Consider the following 22,072-nt stretch of genomic DNA (forward strand, 5'->3'; position numbering starts at 1 on the left):
GTGGAAAAGTGGAAATTTGAAGTTACCACAGTGGAACCATTAGCTAATCAGTCCTCATTTGCTTTAGCCATTATCCTAATTAATGCATCACCAATGACTACAAACAGGAAGGGAGATAATGAGTCCCCCTAGTGCAGAGTCCTTTCAGGGACAGATTGAGCATGATAATAAAATGCTGAGCCCACAAGCATCTACATCCACTTCATCTAAACACCAAAAGACAGACGCCACAATATATAATTCAAGAAATCCCAATCAACATGATTGTAAACCTTTTCCAAATCCAATTTGCATATAATTCTTAGAATGATGCCCTGTATCGAGAATGGATGCATCGGGGGTATTTGTCTCCTGTGCAGAAAAGCCCCTTGGAAGCTTCACATCACACTTACTATCATTTTCTTAGTCCAGAAGTAAGATTGTTTGCCAAAAAATTTAGGGACCTTCAATTAGACTGATTGGTCTAAAATCTTTCACGCCCTTCTTTCTTTGGGACCATTGCAGTGAAAGAGGCTCCCAAATCTTTGGATAAAATCCCCTATCATAACATTCAGTAACAAAGTTAAAAAGATCACCCTTTCCCTCTTCCCAGGAGACTTTGGAAGGGCAATTGGAAGCCTTCTGGGCCAGACACTTACCCAACTCCAATACCACCACTTTAACCTCCTCATTAGGGCACTCAAACCAGTCTGCCACCTCCCCTGAGATTTGATCAAAGTAGAGATTATCAAGACTTGGCCTATTCCACTCTTCTGTTGTCAACAAATCCAAATAGTATCCCACTACTTTGACTTAAAGCTGAAACTATATTTCTTTATTCAATGTTTTGGCTTCTTTTAGGTTTTTTTTCTTCACTTTTTTTCTTTTTTTCTTTTTTTCTTTTTTTCTTTTTTTTTTGTGAATTTTGACTTTTATTATGATTCTTTTGATCTAACTCTTGTTTCCATCGACTACTTCGGAGCTTTCAAACCAATCTGGCATACTCATGTCCTTACTTGGCATGTTGGTAGCAGTGACAAGGAAAATGAAGAGGATTTAATGCAATTTCCTACTGGGAGACAGTGGTAATGATCACAAATTTCATCTCATGAATTAGGAAACCGAAGAGATGAATCATGCGGATCATGAGAATAGTAAAAAGAAAATGAGCTTGCTTAAGTGGTAGAAGCAGTGCAAGGAGGAGCCGCCATCCCTTTAAAGGGAGGTTATTCTTAGAAAGTAGGGTGAATCAAATGGGGGGTGGTTCCCAGTTCCTGCACAGAAAGAATGGTCAAAAGTTTTGAGAGATACTAGCAAATTGGTATAATGGCGTTCATGCAGAATGGGATATTGCAATGAGAGCAGGAGGACTGTTCTATAAGGAACATGGTATCTCGTTGGCAAAGGTGATATGATGAGATTTTGCAAAGATGTTTGGCGAAATGATCTCCCTTGCTCTTAGTCTTTAGGACATTGTTTCTCTTATCGACAAATAGAGATGCCAAAGTGGAGAAGTGATACAAATTTATGGTGATTCTACAATTTGGAGCATCATGCTTCATAGGAACCTTTCACTAATAAAAACCTTACTCTCAACAATTTGAAAAAGAGGCGAACTTATTTTCCTAAATCCTAATAGGTGCATCTAATGTTGGGAGGATAAGGTATCGATTTTATTTATCTTATTTTTTTACGATAGAGTGTCCCCACCCCTTCAAGGCAAGACTATTCCCTGCGGATGCATGCAATCACCCACCAACCACGTGCATCAGGTAATCCATGGGGAGGAGACTTGAACTCGTGTCTGTGGGGAGCAAACCCACAACCGAAGCCTGTTCGTCCAAACCATGACGGGTGGAGGATAAGGTATCGATGGGCCATTCTTTCCTCCATTGCATGGGTGACTGGAACATTACAAGACCACTCGGGTTGTTTCTAATGAATTGGGCCATGAATGTGTGTGAGTCAGTCAGGGAGGTAATGGCTGCTAGGTCCTTTTCAAGGGAGGATGGAGTTGATGTCCTTTGCAATCTTGTGGGGGCTTCAGAAATTGAAAACTGTAGGATCTTGGATAACGAGTAGGCACTAGTATACTTGACCAAAAGCAGAATATTTTCCATGATAATTGATTGGGACCTTGAAACTCCAAGGTTCAATAACTCCCAATGGGGACATTCCGCAAGGCTGGAAGGCGGTGATGATTGAGGAAAGGAAAGATCTGGTATCAGCTTGGGTGGTTTGGGAGCCTCCTCAAGCAGGCTTCTTTAAGCTCAACTTCCAAGGTTGCCCTAGGGGTATCTCTAACATATCCAAGATCTATATTAGGTTACTAGACAAGAAAAGGCAAATTTTGTGGGCATTTTACGGACCCGGAGAGGGAGAGTATTTATTGACAAAGTTGTCCATGGTAAGAGCAGTATGCACTAGGTTGACTATCCTTCTCTAGGAAGCTAATCATCAAAGTTAAAAATCGACTGTCTTTTACCGGATCTAAGGAAATAGGGTGGGGCCTTGAAGGCTTGCCTCTTTTATCAGGGAATCATCTCTTGTTGCCCGCTTGGGTGCTTTTTACCTTGTGGCTTCCAAAGAAGCCAATAAGGTGGCAGATAGCATTGCTTTCAAGGGTTTGATGAAATTGTAACTTTTCCCCTTTTTTTGGTGCCTATATATATATATATATATATATCTTCCATTCAAAAAGAAAATTATGGTCCTGCTCGGTGCTCACACAGAAATTGTCTCTTGACAAGAAGGGTAAGTTCATATGGGCTCATGATTCAATGATCTAAAACCGTTGATATGGACAACACCATGGATTGGGGATTCCCCTAAACCTTCTAGATTGGAAGATCCCAATCCTTTGATAATGGGGCCTAGAAATAAATGGTTAAGAGGATAAAAAAGCAACAGTCCATATTCAATGGAAAAGGGCCAAATATCGATAAGTTATGATATTCTGATCTAGGAGATTTATGAGGCATCTCCATCCACAGTGGGGGTCATCAACTCAACTGTTTGAATCATCAAACCATGGTCCCACGTGAATTTACTCCTACTCATTAGCAGACCAGACATTTGCAAATAAGCAGGACCCTATACTTCCCCATTTGTTGTCACCAAATACCTGTTACACTTGCACAGAACAGGCAGAGTTCCGAGTTGAAACTACTTGTCTGAAATGGTTGTTCTATCTGAATGTAAGATTTAGACCAGCATATAATGCAAAGTGTTTGAAAGAAGCATGGATAAAAGAGAAAATAGTGCTGTTGTGAAGTACCTTTTCAAAACCCATTGTTACAAGTTTCTGGATCACCTCATCAAAGCTACCCAAAGCCTGCATCAAGTGACAAGAGTGCAAAAGATACTTTTGACGATCAAGTGAATCAAAAGAAAACAAAGGCACTTTAATTCCATACAAAATGGAGGAACCTGAGTTCGTGTGGCTACTTCTGCAACAGCTGTTGCATCACCTACAGTTGAATGCCTGAAATATTACAAAGAATGTAGGACAGATCACCATCTATCAAATACAACATGACATTCCTAACATCCATCAACTGAATCAGAGAAGGGGGATTGGAGGACCCTGCTCATAGTTTGTTGATGCACAGGATTCTGTAGGCAAGGCCCATGGTTCAGTGATGTAAACTATTGGTCTGATGGGTGCCACTTTGGATCCATCATTCCTTGGAAATCATTATGATTGGAAGATCAAAAGGCTTTGATATAATGGCCTACAAATAGACAGTAAATAGAAAATATGACAATCGCCACATTTGAAGGGAAAAAAAGGATATATATATATATATATATTAGGATCTTTCAATTTGGAAACTTCCAGGAACCTCTATCCACAGTGGGAGCCATCAGATCGACATTTTGGAACCCAGAACCATTCCCACCAGCTCCCCCACTAATACGAACTCATGTGCATGTGCGAACTATAAATTTTCTGATGAGCTGGACACTACTCCAGACAAGCTATTCAGACATCTCCAATCATGAAAGAGTAAGGAGACTGAGATTGCAAGTCTAAATTGTAAATTGCAAGAAGGATTTTTATGATTTTTATTTAGAAAAAAAAAAAACTAACAGTAGAAAAATATAAAAGTGGTATATGATCAAAAGCTTCTATGTTCTATAACAATACATCAAGATACGTACAAAATATCAATATGATAGCACAACACAATATCGATCATAGTATAGGGGGAACAAAGTTTAACACATCTTTAGACCTCCAACTTTCAAGTTTGATTTCCAAGTTTAAATCCCGACACAAATGAAAGGGACAAATATTTAAATTGTCAATGGTGTCAATCTCCATTATAAACATAACCATAGGACTCATCCATGTATGGCATATCTTGAAAAGATACATAACAAAAACCCCCTCTTGAAAGTGCTTAATGGAAGTGTGTCAGATGTAACTTGGCTTACAATGCCCAAATTAACTTTTGAAAAAAAAGAAAAGAAAACGTATAGGGAGGCACATGTCTTGGTTCATCCCAAAACCATGATTGTTGTGTCTTGATTGAATCATGAGATTTTAAGCTAAACTTTGATACTCAAATCATAAATCATAAGATTTAACATAAATTGCTAGATTCAATTAGGCTTTTTGGAGAATGGGATTCTTGGTCTCCCATGAGATTCACTTTGAACCATGAGATGCAATTCATAAATCATAAGATACTATTAACAATACTTACAACACACGAACGAGCCAAAGGATAAACTCAAAAGCAATGTTAAAAAATGCAAAACTTGGCCAGCTTTTTCAAGTTTGAAAAAGCATTGTTATTCAGGTTCCAAGAACTCAAATGAGTTTTTCAGGCTTTAGAGAAATGGAGGCATCTTCCTTAAACCCAAGTCTTGATCTAGTTGGGTGCACTTGGCAGATTTCTTTACATAACTGATCAAGCTTTCACACACCACTCGAAATTACTCTTGACAGGCCAATAATATTACCTTCCATCTGACATGTGTTGTCCTGTACTCAGTGTGGCTGTTGCTGAAGGATGATCAATTGTTGTGTTATCTAAGAGTCTAGCCTGTAGGCTTGAGTCAGAATTAAAAGGAGGAGCTGCTTGATTTCGGGCAGCACCAAGGGTTCTTCCCCTTCCAGGAAATCTGCTATCTTGTGATGACTGCAAATCATTAATAAGATAATCAGGATATGATGAGTTATATCGTATTAAACACTGGGAAGCGGGGGGGAAGCCTTTGGTGGGGCCACACCATAGGCAACATTTGAGAGTGGATATCCACACATTGAAACCTTCATGATCATTTATAGGGCCCACTAAGATGTGGTTTAGAAATCCAGCCCATCCATTGTGTGTATCCCAGTTGGATGAAGGGTCACGCCAAGTTTCAGCCATATCCAAAACTCAAGTGGGCCGCAACAAGTGCTTTTTGATGTTTTAGGCATGGTTTCACATGTTTTCAAATTGTGTGGCCCACTTGAGCTCTGGATACAACTGATTTTTGGGAAATCCCATAACCTAGAGGAGATCCACCAAATGCAGAGTGTGGATGTCTAATAAGCATCACAGTAGGGCTCACACAGGTCAACCTCATAGTTTGTGTGTGTGGAGAGAGGGGGGGTCTCTCAAGTCTACCCAGCCAATAACTTCCAACCTTTGATGCGTTGGACATCCACACTGGGCATTTTGGTATGTCCCCTTTAGGTTATGGGATGTGCAAAAAAATCAGCCATATCCAGAACTCAAGTTGGCCACACAAGCTAAAATCATGCCTAAAACATCTAAAACCACTTGGTGGGGCCCACCTGAGTTTTGGAATGGGCCGAAATTTGGTGTGACTCCTCATCCAAGTGGGACACACAATGGATGGGTTAGATGTCTAAACCACATCTCAGTGGGCCCTATATACAATCAAGAAGGTTTCAATGGGCAGGCCTCCACTTTCAACTGTTGTCTATGGTTGGGCCCACCAAAGTCATGGATTTGCCTGATTTTTAGGCCCATGGCCCACCATGGAAGGGTTTGTCTATCCATCCGTCCATCCATGCATTCTAAAACATACTTGACTCATTAGTGCGAGATTATCTCAATCCCTAGTCACTTGTCTGGTCATGATATCAGCCACTTTACCCTCAGTTTCCACATAATAAGATTTGACTTTTTCTTCACAATCAAGCACAGTTCTAAAACTTGAATGTTGACTCAACTCGGAAGTTTGTTGGACCAAGTTGAGTCAAGTAACTCAGTCGAATTTTTTAAGTCTTGAGCGTCAGGAGTTGGAAATATCTAACATTTAAAACTGTAAATACTGTATATTCTTGGCGAGTGAGTTTTGTCATGTTTTATCAAGTTTTTTGGAGTTTTGAATACGTCGAGTAGACCGAGTAGACCAAGCATTGACCTATTTGTGACCAAAACTTCATTTATTTATTTATTTATTTATTTTTGATTCTTGGTTAAATCTAATCAAGTCAACTAGACGGAGTCGAAACAAGTTTTTTCAAGTGTTCAAATATCGAGGCCAAGTGACTGCAGCCAAAACTGTGCCACAATCCATCGTCAGCGAGTTGCTGATTTTCTTGAAGAAGCAGTGGATTAATGTAATGGTTGTGATGTCAGGTTTGCCCTCATCCCAAGAGAAGCAAATGAGATGCAGATGGTCTTGCTAAGCTTGGTAAAATGAGGAGCAGCTAGTTGATTATGGATCGGACACAAGTCCTTGCTTGTTGTTCTTTTCCTTTTTGCTTTGCTTCTCGGGGTCTCATTTTTTATTTGAAATGGGCTGCCTTTTTTTCTGTTTTTCTGGATGTTATCTTCTTTGTCCTTTTTTTAATAAATTCTTATCCTTCAAAAAAATAATTAAGTTAGAAAACAATGAATTCATAAGTTGGTGAAATCTAAGCAACAGCTCTCGATGCACAAAACACAGCTTAATATTCAAAAAGAAAAAGAGTTAAATAACCTGTGCATAGAGAACTAGGATCAACATTCCCAAGCAACTGATGTTATCACTTCCGCACGCACATGCGCACACACATGCATGCAGACACAAATGCGCAAACACAGAACCACCCACACACCCACATGCATACACACACCCATACACCAATGCGAACACATGCACACCTGCCCGCCCACCCAAAAAAAGACTTTTTATGAAGAAAGGTTTCACTTTCTACACATACTTCTTATAAAGACAACATAAGTGCAATACCTGATCAGCCATTGTTTCCCGCTGTGGCATCCATGAAGTAAGGTTCCTCCATATATTTCCAGAAACCAAGCCACTAAAAAGGTGAAGGTGACCCCAGATTAAGTCTTCTCTTGATGGGCATAAAGAATTCAAAGGAACGCATGTTACCTGGATGTTGGACTTGCACTTGAACGTGTAGGCAGAAGACCATATGGAGTCCCTCCAGTGCACAAAATATATCCAGGACGCCGGACACAAGCCGACTGCAAAAACCCCACATTCAACCATTCGTATTGACTAAGACTCTGAAAATTAGGCAGGTGAACTGCATTTGTACATAAATTAGTTCAAGTACTCGAACATATATCATGCACTTAAATGCAAATTTATGTCAGAGTTTGTGAGTTACATCAAGCATACACACCCTGACATGTGGTAATTTCCCTGTGGAGATGACCTGCCCCAAAATCTGGATATCCAACTCATCAAGCTGGGAACATGCATACATTGAATGCAGATCACTGTCATCATTTTTTTTTCAAAACCGACTTTGTAAATGTGTCCTGCAATGAGCTGGCCACCTGATTTTCTGGTCAGGCATCCAAACAATGGGACCAGCTAATGAATTGACCAGCCTATTTTTAGGCCAGGCTATCTAAACGGTGGGCTCCACCCAGGGCACAGCTGTCTGACAAGTGTGCCAGCCTGGCACATGCATCGAGAGGTGATTTGTGCCTAGCAAAGCTTTTCATGCAATTGAGCAAAGAGGGTTTAATTTTCAGAGTCCGATTGTGATGAAAACATACAAGCATGGAGGAGCTCTCCATGGAAGAATAGAAGGATGATCCAGGTAATAGGTAGTTGAAGAATCCATTGGTGTCTGATAATTGAAATACCGCCTCGTTAGTGTTTCATGTATTTTTCAAATATAATGTGCGATAGAAAGAAAGGAGAACCAATAATTAGAAAAGAACATGAACAAAATGAAGGTGGAAGAGCAGACATGCAAACCCAGACAATATGCCACACAAGTGTCCAAGTAATGAAACATTGGTCATCAGAAGCTGGAACACTATCAATAAGATCCATGCATACCTGAAATATACATATTCAAGTCAAGATCTTGCAAACAATAGTTAGCCAAACAAAGATGAAAATGATACGAGGAACAAATAAGCTCATATTCGTTTCAACAAGAGTACTAATGCATATATGATATACCATTTTGCGGGCACACTAAAGAGTCCAAACACACTGTAACAAAAGAAGAAACACATCATTAGAATATGGGAGATTGAAAATTAAATAAGCATTACTCATTCTCGGGTAATGGGGATCTGAACTAAAAACCTAAGGATTGAAATGGAGAGCTGTGCTCCTCAAGGCTATGAGGCTCAGGCCCAATACACCAACCAATACGTCTTTTAGTGTCTTTATATGCCTAAAAGAGCTAGCAGTTTTCATGAGACAACATACCTCGTGAATAGTGAAAAGAGTAACTGCATTACATAGAAATTTTTTTAGCTTCTATAAAGAACATGACTCACCTTCTAGATTGAATTCCACTCAGACTTGTCTCTATGACAATCATAGAAAATAAGATCCCTGAGAATCCAATGCCACACTCATTCATGAAATGCGGGTAAGGGCGTAAGGGATTATGTGCCGCCACTAATGCAATAAGAAGGTGAAAAATGGCATTGCTTGTAGCCAACAAAAGAGTCAGATGCAACAAGCGGATAGATCCCGTGATTCTCTCCAACTCAGAACCTAATGGAACCAGTGCCATCATATTGAACAGAACATGTAGCAGCGAACCATGAAAAAGAATGGATGTATAAATCCTGTAAACTGATGGGAACAAAAAGGAAAAGGTGAGAGCTTAAAAGAAGGATACATTAAAAATACGAAGAAAATAACGGAAAGGATAGGCAATGATTAAAATTAGAATATACTTCTGACAAACTATTAGACAAGGAATGCATTCAAAAGAAGTAGGAAGTAGGATTTTGAAAATTGATGATAGCTAAGAATTTGCTTTGTATAATGGTACAGTTCAACACAGTAAATACAGTAGTGAAAAAATAAAAATAAAAATAAAAATAAAATCCCTCCATGGGAACCCCAACACTGAAATGTACAGTCTACCTTCATTATAGGAGCCTCAAATGTCTAGCCATTATTTGCCTTTTATCCAGTTTTCCTAGAAGGATCTTACCAACATATTAGAGTGGCATGTGGTGCCTTTTTATAGTGAACTTCCCTCACATCTTCTTTTCAATGACTAGTTTTTGGTTTGCCTTTTAATGCAAATGGGTAAATGACAGGCCAATCTGGATGACATTTTTCTTCAAATCTATATCCAAAAGTGCTCTAAAATAACCATAACGGATGAAACCAAGACTAAACTAGTCGAAACTAGTGATCAATCACCCCTCTCCCTTCTACCATAGGCAAAAAATGCCCAAAGGGAAGCAACACATGCTATTATGCAAGAAAAAAAAAAAAAACTCCAAAGCTGATTTCATTTATTCAAAAATAACATAATGGGCTGTTGTAAGCAAGGTTGCCTTTTTAAGACTTTTAACAATTACAGAAAAACCCAAATATAATAGAAACAGACCAAAATGCCATTGAATCCTGTCACAACCATTTAGGCCTTTTGTAAATTGGCCACATCTCACTCAAACTGCATCAGAATTACATGGTCTTGGGCTCATTTGAAAGCCACCTCATAAGGACCAGAATGCCCTTCAATCTGGTCACAAACAATTAGGCCTTCTGTAAATTGGTCATAAATCGTTCAAACGGCATCCGAATTACATGGTTTTGGGCTTGTTTGAAAGTTAACTCAATGGACAATGGACCTTCAAATGTGACCATTTTTGTCATTTCGACATTGTTCAATGCCTCAAAGACACGCACCAAAAAACTGATGAAAATACGAAAGAGAAACTGAATTGATAATTTATAACTCAATTATTTGGCAGAGCTGTTATATTTCTAGCTTCTTCTAAAGTTCCTAATTAAAAGAAAAAGAAATTCAGTTGCAACTACTTCCTCATTTTGAAATATAATAGTCGTCTGGACTCAGAGCCAACCCAACAAGAAAGCAATATCTTGTAATATAAAAATGAGCTGAAAACAAATCTTCAGAACCATGGCAAAATCCTATACCAAAAACAAGTATAATTTTTTCAATATCAATAAGATAACATTGATAATAGGTAAATAAAAAGAAAGCAGCATTACGAGGAACATGTTGAAACAATCAATGCTCTATAACGTTTGCATCTTTTTCATGCCTGTATGCGAAACAAAAAGCTTCATATGACATCCAACATCGTGTCATATTCATGAATTCCCACGTCAAAGTCAGTGGAATAAATAAATAAATTCCTCGATAAAGTAGTAGCAGCGGAATAGATAATTTTAGGATGCAAGGCCTAATATATAGTCAACCAACCTATCCCAACCCTATTAGTAACTACTCAATAGATACAAGTTGTGGTGGAAATCTGAGAACTCGCAAATAAATCCTGTGTCATGGTCAGGGAGACAAAGTATGGCATTGAAAATGGAAACAGAACAAACTGTGCATAAAACCAGAGATTAAAGTTGAAACCCGAGCATACCTTGGAACCGTGAAATAACTGCGGAAGGCAAGAAGCATATCTCAAGGAATGAGTCATATCCAACCAACAAACACACCAAATAAATGATCCCGCAAACAATAACCACTCCAGAAGTAATGAATGGAACCCCACCCCACCATTGGCTCAACCTCGTAGGCAATCCTGCCTATGTTCCATAAAGGAGCACAAAAGAAAGTTTAGTTCCAACTTCCAAGTCAACTATATAACCCACCAGAACAAAGAGATCAGAAAAGTTATATATAGTACTTCTCAACATTGTGCAAAGTTCACTACATTTCATGCTACTATGAAATCATTCATCTTATTCATGATCATAGTGTATTGAGATTTATTTATTGGATCTGTATATTCATCACGTGGTTGCATTATTCAGAATTCATTTATGAGGAGAAGGAAACAAAAAGACACTGTACTTTTCATACTATGTGTGTCCTTGTATGTTATATACACTTTTAAGTCTATCATGATATGATTGCACTGCATTTTTCATTACTTATGAGGAAAAAAGAACATGGACACCAGTGGCCCACTTGGATGCAGCAAAAGTTCTATACCATATAGCCTATACAGCACAACTAGCCGTTGGGAGCTTTATCCCTAGTTTGTTAACACCCTTATTTACATGATTGCCAGGAGAAGCAAGGATAGCCTATTCCCAAAGTGAGGATGGTCCATCCCTGAAAGAAGTTGGGATAACATATCTTGTATGCATGCATCATAGGTGCTGAATATACCACATGTGCCACCATAAACATTCAACTTGACGCAGGACAACCAACCACTTGCTCTAAAAGCTCAAACTGATAGAGCATGGTGAATCAATCCTTTTATCTCATAGCCCAGGCCCCACTTCCCATGGGTTAGGTCATCGATCGAACCCCCCGTGGGTCCCACATCACATGAGTTCCGCCTCACACGGGCCGCCCACCCCCGAGTGTGCCCCTGCATCCCACAGGCTATCCCACTCAAGCCTAGTGTGAAAATGCCCCTGCATTACAACTACTCTACCCGCCTCACACAGGCCGCCCACCCCAAGTGTGCACTTGCATCCCACAAGCTACCCCACTCGAGCCTGATGCAAAAATGCCTATGCATTACAACTACTCCACATGGGTTCCACCTCACATAGGCCGCCCACCCCCGAGTGTGCCCCTGCATCCCACAGGCTACCCCACTCAAGCTTAGTGTGAAAATGCCCCCGCATTACAACTGCTCTACCTGCCTCACACAGGCCGCCCACCCCGAGTATGCACCTGCATCCCACAAGCTACCCTACTCAAGCCTGATGTGAAAATGCCCCTGCATTACAACTACTACACATGTGCCGCATTCAACCTTCACCACTCCACATGCACCATATGTAACAATGTGCCAGTATGAACATGTGCCACATCTGTTATTGTTTATCTTCAAGCACCCACAAGCCAACACCAATCTTCAATCAGCCCACATGTGCCAATGTACACATGTGCCACACGTCGCACATAATCCTTCCCTATCTAAGGTGTTTGACAAGCAACATACGAGACATCCTATGCAGGAAAGACTATCCAAGATAAACTATCCGAGAGAGAACTTTTGCTGCATCTAGACACCCTAAGTATACTTTTCACACTGTTTGTATGTGTCATTGTATGTTGACATGTTAGGTCACTACTTGCATGAAGAGACAACCTTGAATTTTAGCCATTTAGGAGGGATTAACATTGCAGATGTTCATGTTGGATTTTTAAGTTAAAATGCAATGGAATTAAGTTTTCAAACATTCAGATTGAATACATTAATCCCTAGGACCTTCCCACAACGGAATGTCAGGTTTCAGCAAGTTTAAACGCATTATGAATGGATTAAAACATACCTTCTGCAATCATTGTTCGGAGTATCCCTAATAATCCGTATCTCCAGCTCGGCGATATCGATAACACTGGTAGTATTAGAAATTCCAAGTGTGGACGATGTATCGCCAATATTTTTAACTATGTAAATTCCAGGTGTCGCTTGTATCGGTGATATTTCGATAATATCACCAACGTATCGATATCACCAAAATCTGTTTATTAAAAAAAAAAAAAATCAATTTCAAATTCTTTTTTAATGGGCGCATGGTTGTATGTAGTATTCAAATTGTTGACAACAATATACATAATATCGCAATATTATTGTTATCGTAGCATGGGCGATATCAAGACCATAGTCTTTTATTTCCTTTCCAATTGTCGACGATTTCTCTGCGAAAGATTGTGTGCTATCGATATTCTGAAATATCGATGGATGTTTGGATGGGAAGTTGGATGATTGGATGGTTGGATGGTTGGATGAATGGTGAGATGGATTGGTTGGATTGATGGCATGGTTGGACTAATTGATTCTGAGACACATGCTTTTAGGCATCCATTAAATGGAAACTTATTATGTATGCATTCTTTTTGCAATTTTTTTATTCCTAAATATGCAAATATGTGTATTTTAGCATCTCTTGAAGTTTCACTGGAAAATTCCACCGTTTTCCCCATATTTCCCTGCATTTTTTGTTATCGGCAATATTGATATTGTTTCTGTCTCCCCGACTAGCGAAACTTGTAGTGATACCAATATTTTGAGTACTTTCCATAATTAGATAGCGATGTGATTTTTCCTCTGATTTTTGCCAATGCCAATCATCTATGTTATAGGTCTCTCTCCCCATTCTCATGCTGAGTTGGAATAGGTCAGAGCGTTGTCGTCCACAAGTGGACCCCACACGCCTAGGTGTAAATGGAGAAAAGAAGATGGAAGGGAGATGTGATGCAGGCCAATGGCCCATATAGGCTTACTGTAGGGCCCGGCAATGACGTAGGCCCATAGCCCACCATAGGGCCCAACATGTGCTGATTTGTGGACTTTTTATTTATAGATTTGGGGACCAAAATCAAGGATTGTAATTTATTATTTTAGAAAATAAGTGAGTTGATTTTAAAATGTGATCAAAGATATGAAGGGAATGTAATCGAAGATATGGGGTTAATTTAGAGATGTAATTCGGATTTTCTATATTTGCTTTTACTATTGTAGACTTTTACCATCTTAAGTAGATTAGATTGATTTAAAGTCAACTATGATTGATTTGAAATCAATCACTTAGTTAAGGGGATTCACATAGAGCCTATAAAACGGGGAGTTGGTGTTGGAAGTAGTGATTCCAATATCTTTCTAAGTGTGAGTTTTTCTTAAGCATTATAACAAAAGAAGTTTGATATCAATAAAGTTCTCTCCCTCCCCACTCTAATATTCTTGTGGGTGTACTCTTGTCCATTTCTTTACGATTCAGGTGTCAAGATCTCATTGACTTGATAATTGTGTTGCACCATTTCGTATCAAAATCGATCATCTTTGGAATTTTTTAACTCTACGTCATCTCCTAATGACTCGAAAGAGGTGACACAGGAAGAGTTCGTGCAAGTAGCTCAATTGATCCACACGCACTCACAGAGCGAGTAGATCAACTAACGTATACAGTAGGCAATATTACTAATCAAGTGGGAGAGCTCCGGAATGAAGGGAACCCGAAGACTGAAGTTAGAGCACATGGACACGTAAGTGAAGGTTCCCACCAAGGTCCTAACCAACAACAAGTGGCCTTGGTTGTGAAGACACCAATGATCGAATCCTTCGATTATTGAAATGTAACAAAGAGCCTGAAATTATGGTAAATATTTTGAAATTCCATGATTGGTTGCATATTGACGACTTCATCAATTGGCTAAACAAGGTGGGAAAGGTGTTCAAGTACAAAGAAACTGCGGATAATCGAAAAGTGAAGTTAGTAGCTATAAGTTTTCTGATCACGCATTAGCATAGTGGGATAATCTCCAAGTCAAACGAATCCATCAAGGTAAGGAGAAAATAAATTCTTGGAAAAAGATGAAAAAGAAGTTAAAAAGAAAGTGTATACCCGTGACATATGCATGTGACTTCTAACAAAGATGTAACAATCTATGTCAAGGGAACAAGTCGGTAAATAAATGCACCAAGGAGTTCTATACTTTGACATTACAAGCAAAGTTTCGTGAGTATGGAGACCAAAAGATTTCAAAATATCTTAATGGTCTTAACCTAAATATCATAAATTAATTAGCTTTCAAAGAAGTATTTAAAATGTTTAATGCATATATACTTGCATAGAAAGTTGAGGAGAATTAATTGGGGACTTAGGAAATGATTTGGTGCCCCACGAGGGCCATCATCGACGACGAGACAACATGCTAGCTTTCCACGTAAGGCAACCATAGGGCCTTCCATAGGCCAGGGATGATGGGCCAACGTCCAACAATAAAGCCAAGCCCCAACCCAGGGGAGGTGGTTATGGATGAGGGGTTAGTACACCCAATATGGGGCAAAGCAACACTCCTTTCGTGTGCTTGAAGTGCAAGCAACCAGGATATCATTCTTTTCACTGTCTTGAACATCAGTCAACAATTAAAGCAATTTTAGTCGAGGAAGAAAAATATATTGTAGACACTCTTGATCGCATGCCCATGAAAGTTGAGGTGGACAAAATATGAAGAACATTCATATGAGGATGAGGTGCATGTTGAAGAAGATTTGTCAGATAAGGGAGAGTCGTCGGTAATTCAACAGACCATGCTATCGACACCTCAAGTGGCTAATTGATGGGGACATCACGCGCACATGTGCACGCACGCCGCCCCCTACGCACGTACGCCAGAAGGAAGACCCCACCGTCAATCTATATCGATGACGACGCCCAGGGAGGGCCTCCTAGTTAGGAGACGAAGTTTTGATTCAAAAGAGTAGGCCCGACAATCAAGAAAAGCCCACCATGGGATTTCATGATCATAGCCCATTAGTTAGATTGATTTCATATTTTAGGTTTTGCTTATTGTTATTATTTAGAACATCATGAATGCTTTAGATTTCTTTGTTTGGTTTTTATTTTAGTTTACTTCATCGCCAAGTAATAGGTTGCGCACATGACGCGAGTTTTGGGGTTAGGGTTTTCCTATAAATAGGCACCCCTTGTAGTTCTTTTGATTCATTGAAGATTAATAAAAATTGTGTTTTCCTACTCTCTGAGTTGTGAAGCCTAATTAGGTGCGAAACCCTCCCTTCATCGAAGGGTTAACTACCGTGGTGCGAAGCCACATCTATCCTAATTCGCCCTCATCTATCACCATCTCTACTACCCATCTTCTACCATCCCTTCTTTTCATCTCACCCCATCATCTACACTTCGAATCAATCATCTATTGCAGCAATTCTCCTCCCCACAGCAAAATTTCAGAATCTGGCCCTACAAGAGGGCTGAAACTTCGATGGAGCACCACGCACAAACCGTATTTCGGATCGAGCTGAGATTTGGGGGTTTTGGAGTCCATCCCTGGCCGACCAGGGCCAAGGTGGCATTTTTCTGAATAGTGGGCCCCACACATGTGCGGCCGAGATTACACACACGTGCGTCTGGGCCATTGTTGTTGTCCACACGTGCGGTACTTCTATGGTTTGTCTCTCTCCTCTTTCACTCCACTTCCACCCAAAATCCCTAAACCTAACCCTAAATTATTCAAATCTCTAATTTTATTCTCATTTTCTTACCCTAGGGTTCCCCGAATTGGAATTTCTGAATCCCTTGGATTAGGGACTGATTACTATGCATGTGTGGATGATTATTTCTTATCTTTGAGTATCGTTTGGTTCATAATTTTTATTGATCCAACCCTATCATGTGTAGGCCTGGACCCACATAGATTCCCCTTAATTGAATGTTTGGACTTTCATGTGGGATATGGAATTTGTGTAATTGTTTCTAAACTAACGTGATCTTAAGCCTGAAATCTCGCATATCATATTTAATTTTCATATCCTGCATCATAGATGAAGGGCAATGGTTGCAACGCTATCTTCCACACCATTTGTACTTCTGGCAAGAAGATACGCACTATTTTGGCAGACAGGGGAAACAGTGAGAACATTGTCTCATAAGAAATGGTGGACAAATTAAAACTCAATGAACATAAGCATCCACGAACATATTAGATTCATTAGTTAAAGAAAATGGGAGTTCTTTATAACTCCAGGTGCTTAGTTTCCTTCTTTATTGGATCTAAGTACAAGGATGAGGTGTGGTTTGATGTGGTCCCCATGGATGCTTGCCACATTTTGTTAGGGCGACCATGGCTCTAGGACCGAGATATGATGCATTTGACTCAGGCCAACATCTATTCCTTTGCAAAGGATGGTGTTAGTATCACATTGTGTCCAATGAAATATCTTTCAACAACCAAATTTGATAAAGAGGAGAGTCAAAAACCACTCGATGTGCAGAAGTTTGACGAGAAAAGCAAGGAGACTGGCATCATCTATGTCTTAGTTGTTAAAGAAGACACGAAAAAGTGAGATGTTCCACCTCCTAAACAAGAACACCTTCACGAATATGACAACTTGGTGCCCGAAGAACTCCAAGATGGACTTCCTTCTATGAGAAACATTTAGCACCACATTGATTTAGTGTGGGTTCGAGTCTACCAAATCTTGCGCATCACCGGATGAATCTAACTAAATATGCCAAGCACCACCGACAGATCACTAAGTAGCTACAAAAGAGTTTAATTCCTAAGAAAGATGGATCTTAGAGGATATGGGATCAACTAGATTACCATCAAGTCCTGGTTTCTTATTCCTTGCTTGGATGATACATTGGACATACTACATGGAATGAAGATCTTTTCAAAGATCAATATGATGAGCAGATATCGTTAGATACGTATTTGGCAGAGGACGAATAGAAGACCGCATTTAAGACTCAACACGGGTTTTATACGAGTGGTTTGTCATGCCATTCAGCCTTTCAAACACGCCGAGCACTTTCATGAGGTTGATGACAGAGGTACTCCACCCCTTTATGGGAAAGTACTTGGTTGTCTATTTTGATGACATTCTTATTTTTAGTCCTTCTTCATCTGTTCAACCTAATCATTTATAACAAATAATTTAAGTACTACGAAGGGAATCACTATTTGTTAACTTTGAAAAATGTTCCTTGTCATTAGCGTTTTGTTTTTGGGGTATACTCTGTCTGTAAAAGGGATTAAGGTTGACCAAGAGAAAATCAAGGCCATTGTAAAATGGCTTGCCCTACAAATCATTTCAAAGATTCGTTCTTTTTATAGCTTGGCAACATTTTACTGGAGATTTATCTGGAATTTCAACACCATCATCGCACGCCTGTCACCGATTGCATGCAAGGAAGCAAGTTCAAATGGATTAAAGTGGTGGATTGATGCTCGATGCCATAAAAAAGAATATGACAGAAGGCTCAAGTTCTTACACGTCCGGACGTCAATAAAGTCTTTGAAGCAGAAATCTACGCTTCAAATGTGGGCATTGGTGCGGTGTTGAGTTAGGAATGAAAGCCAATCACTTTCTTTAAAGAGAAGGTTAATGATGCACAAAACTACTCTATGTATGACCTCAAGTTATATGCGGTGGTCCAGCCGCTATGACATTGGAGACATTACCTAATTCATCGGGAATTGATTATTTACTTAGACCACAAGGCGTTGAGATCAATGTTTTCAATATCAACGATATCGGCCAATATATCCCGCGACATATCTTGTATCCCACCTGTGTGATATGAAACGCACAGGTAATGATGATATATCCCACCTTTTCTATCAAGTGAGCATTTTCGATTTTTTTATCCTTTTTTCTATAAATCATATTAAATCAATGTCAAATGGTTACAAATTCATAATTCTTCATGTTTGAATGAAAAATCATGGATTTAGAGTCTTGATTTCGAGATTTGGGGGAGATAAACCGAGTTGTAGAAATTTGAAAAAAAAAAAAATTTCTAATTTCTCACAAATCAGTTGCAATCTGTGTCCAAACACAAAATCAAACATGTATGTAACCCAATCTAGTGATTCTTTGTAATTTGTGAGAAAAACAGATAATTCAAAATGTTAAAAAATTCAAAATTTCACTTCAATCAACGGTCAATTGGCCCCCATTTTAGAGTATCTAGGAGTGTTTGATGAAATCATCATCATAGACACTCGAATTTTGGGATTTGGGAGAAGATGGGTCCAATTTGCGAAAAATTGAGAAAAAGTCAATTTTTTCTCAAATTGGAGAGGATGAGTACCAACGATATGTTAGAGAGTATATTCACTGGTATCATTCTACTATTGACCTGGGTGTTGGTTTGTGGAGCAGCAATACTATGCTCAGCCCCGTCAAGATGGAGATATTTTGAGCTACAACACAACTCTATGCAGGTTTGAGCCACAACCACACACATTATTCACAGGTATTTTTTCTACTTCTTTACTTACATGAGTTCAGTCAAACGACACATAAATCAAGACCCCTTACAAACATGGTGTGCTGTAAAGATAAGTGTGGCAATCATTACACGTTACGGGGTCGTAATAGCCATTATGGAAAAAATGACCCATAACCGTCGCTAACGACCCATTATGCCCCATGTAAAGGCCGTAACATCTCTTTAATGATTTGTTATGGGGCAGATACAAGTTTTTCGATTTTATTTTTTTTTTCCAACGTTACAAGGCAGATACATTATTTTTGGGTTTTTTCTTTCAATAAAAAAGTAACCATAATGGCCGCTACGAGAAGCAGTAACACCCATTATGACCCTAATAGTAAAGGTAACGGTGGTGGCCGTTATCGCCACCGTTACCATTACGGAATACCTTGCTTACAAAGGCTAGTTATTATATGCACTTGTTTTTTGTGATCCTTTGATTTCTAAGTGTATATCAATGCCTTTTTTTAACAATCCATTATGTCATTGAAAAATTTGACCAATTTCTCAATGTTTCCCCCATGTTTCCCAACAATAGCGATGCATTACGCGATATAACTGATATATCCCATGTGATAACCGATACGTATCTGTATCCTAAGGGTGTGATACATTACGCAATAACAATACAGAAAACATTGGTTGAGATATTTCAACTCTCAAAAGAAGTTAAATGCCCATCATGCGAAGTGGATGGCTTTCCCATAAGAATATACTTTCCTTTTGCATCACAAAGCTAGAAGTCAAAACAAAGCGGTAGATGCTTTGAGTAGGAGGGTGCCAGAGTGGTTTACCTAGGAACTCTCGCCGTGGGGGTCATTAGATTCAAGGAATTAAAAAGAACGATATAAAGACGACCCCATTTTGTGGCAAAGTACTCAATGGATATGTCGATGGCCAAGATCCAAAGTGCGAATTCATCTCACACAATGGATATCTATTCCGAGGTTCTCGTTTATTCATTGTCGAAGAATCATTATGAGAGAAGATTCTATTTGAGCTACATGGAGAACTAGGTGGACACTTTGGAAGGGATAAAACATTGGCCATGGTTGAGGAAAAAATGCTAGTAGCCCCGTATGTGTCGTGAAGCTGATGCCAAGTCTCCACAAGACATGTGCAAAATACCTACCTTTATATGCTGCTTCCCATTCCAGTCACACAATTGGTGGATATCTCTAAGGACTTTAATCTGAACCTTCCTAAGACTAAAAAAGGGAACATATTCGATTTTCATTATGGTAGAACCTTTTCGAAAATAACCCACTTCATTCCATATAAAAGGACGATGAGTGCTACATATATTACTAACATATTTTTCAAAGAAATTGTGTAACTTCACAGGGTACCGACTTTGGACCGTGATTCGAAGTTTGTGGGCCACTTTTGGTGAACATTATGGAAGCTACTGGGGACTAAGCTTCAATTCTCTAGCACATATCAACCTCAAATAGACGGCCAAACCAAGAAGTCAACATGAGCCTTGGTAACCTCTTGAGCAGTATCGTAGGTGATAATGTACCTCAATGGGACTTGGCTCTATTTGAAGCCAAGTTCATTTGCAATAACTCGGTAAATTGTACTACCAAAAAATCCCCATATGAGATCGCAAGTGAAAGAAGTCCACGTCACGTATTTGAATTAGTACCATTACTGGTACAAGATTAAGGGAGAGAAGATGTTGATGCTTTCACCAAGCACATCCAAGATTTGCAAGCTCAAATAAAGATGAAGATTGAACATAGCAACACCAAGTACCGAAAAGCTGCGAACGAACATCGATGGGAGGCAATATAAAAAGAATGTAACTTATTATCTCCACAAAGAAAAGTTTCCGATGGGAACTTACAACATGTTCAAGTCTAAGAAGATTGGTCCATGCTGAATCAAGAGGAAGTTGGGTAACAAACTAACAATGCCTATGAGATCAAGTTGCCAAATGACTTTGATATCTCACTGACTTTCAATGTGGCGGGTTTATTGGAGTACTACGAAAAGAATCTAATGTGCAATATGAAGCCATTATTGATAACTCCCAAAGAAACAAAAGGAAGATGTTAAACAAGTGTTGCAAATGAAGACTACAGATGCTCAACGAGGCCAATGCATGCAATACTTGGTGAAATGGAAGAACAAGCCTTATTCTAAATGCACATGGATCATGGGCGATGAATTGAAAAAATGGGATCTGAACCTATACTACTTGTATGAAGCACCCAACTCGTCGGAGTCGAGTTCTTTCCAACCTGGGGGGAATGATGCAGTCCCAAGGCCCACTATAGGACATAGCAAAGGTGTAGGCCTACAGCCCACCAAAGGGCCCAACATGTGTTGATTTTTGGACTTTATTTATAGATTTAGGGGCCTAAATCAAGGATTGCAATTTATTATTTTTGGGAGATATGGAGAATGATTTAAATGTGGTTTAAGATATGATGTGTGTGTGTGTGTGTGTATCGGGGGGGGGGGTAGCTGATGTAGAGATGTAATTAGGATTTTCTATATTTGCTTTTTACTATTGTTAGGATTTTTCCAATTGAGGTGTGTTGATGCTGAAATCTGGTTAACCCCCGCTGGACCTCCTGGTACCTGCACACGAAGACGACAAAGAAGACCCTGGCTGTAGCAGGGGGACCCTCCGATGCCTAAGTTAGAATCAAGCGATCTAGGTCCAATAGACTTGGGGGTTTACTGGTGCATACTTTTCACTGTAGATTGATCCTCTATTTATAGGCCAAGAGTCGATTACATGGAGAGAAACGCTCCCTAAATCATAGGCATGCGTTTAGCAGCTGTTTCTCAACCGTTTCCCGAGATCTTCGGTGGTGATAAGATTGAATGGTCGGGATCTGAAGACACATGTGGCCAGAGACCGAGGTCGACCATCCGAGCCGATCTCATGGTTTCAAGTTTACAACCATCCTAA

General features: G+C 39.5%; 1 protein-coding gene across 2 annotated transcripts in view; it reads right to left on the bottom strand.

Annotated features, from left to right (window-relative positions):
* The window catches only part of LOC131232673 (rhomboid-like protein 15), a 31,470-nt gene that overhangs the window by 3,136 nt on the left and 6,262 nt on the right, over positions 1–22,072 (bottom strand). For both annotated transcript variants that reach the window (XM_058229073.1, XM_058229072.1), the window contains exons 2-11: positions 10,797–10,962; positions 8,709–9,012; positions 8,383–8,415; positions 8,165–8,256; positions 7,968–8,041; positions 7,330–7,424; positions 7,183–7,255; positions 4,951–5,129; positions 3,409–3,463; positions 3,257–3,313 (exon numbers count right to left, since the gene is read on the bottom strand). In XM_058229073.1, the coding sequence (XP_058085056.1) occupies positions 3,257–3,313; positions 3,409–3,463; positions 4,951–5,129; positions 7,183–7,255; positions 7,330–7,424; positions 7,968–8,041; positions 8,165–8,256; positions 8,383–8,415; positions 8,709–9,012; positions 10,797–10,962 (1,128 nt within the window). The remainder of the gene's footprint in view (positions 1–3,256; positions 3,314–3,408; positions 3,464–4,950; positions 5,130–7,182; positions 7,256–7,329; positions 7,425–7,967; positions 8,042–8,164; positions 8,257–8,382; positions 8,416–8,708; positions 9,013–10,796; positions 10,963–22,072) is intronic.

The sequence above is a fragment of the Magnolia sinica genome, chromosome 18, assembly GCF_029962835.1.
Source record: "Magnolia sinica isolate HGM2019 chromosome 18, MsV1, whole genome shotgun sequence".
Lineage (NCBI taxonomy): Eukaryota > Viridiplantae > Streptophyta > Magnoliopsida > Magnoliales > Magnoliaceae > Magnolia > Magnolia sinica.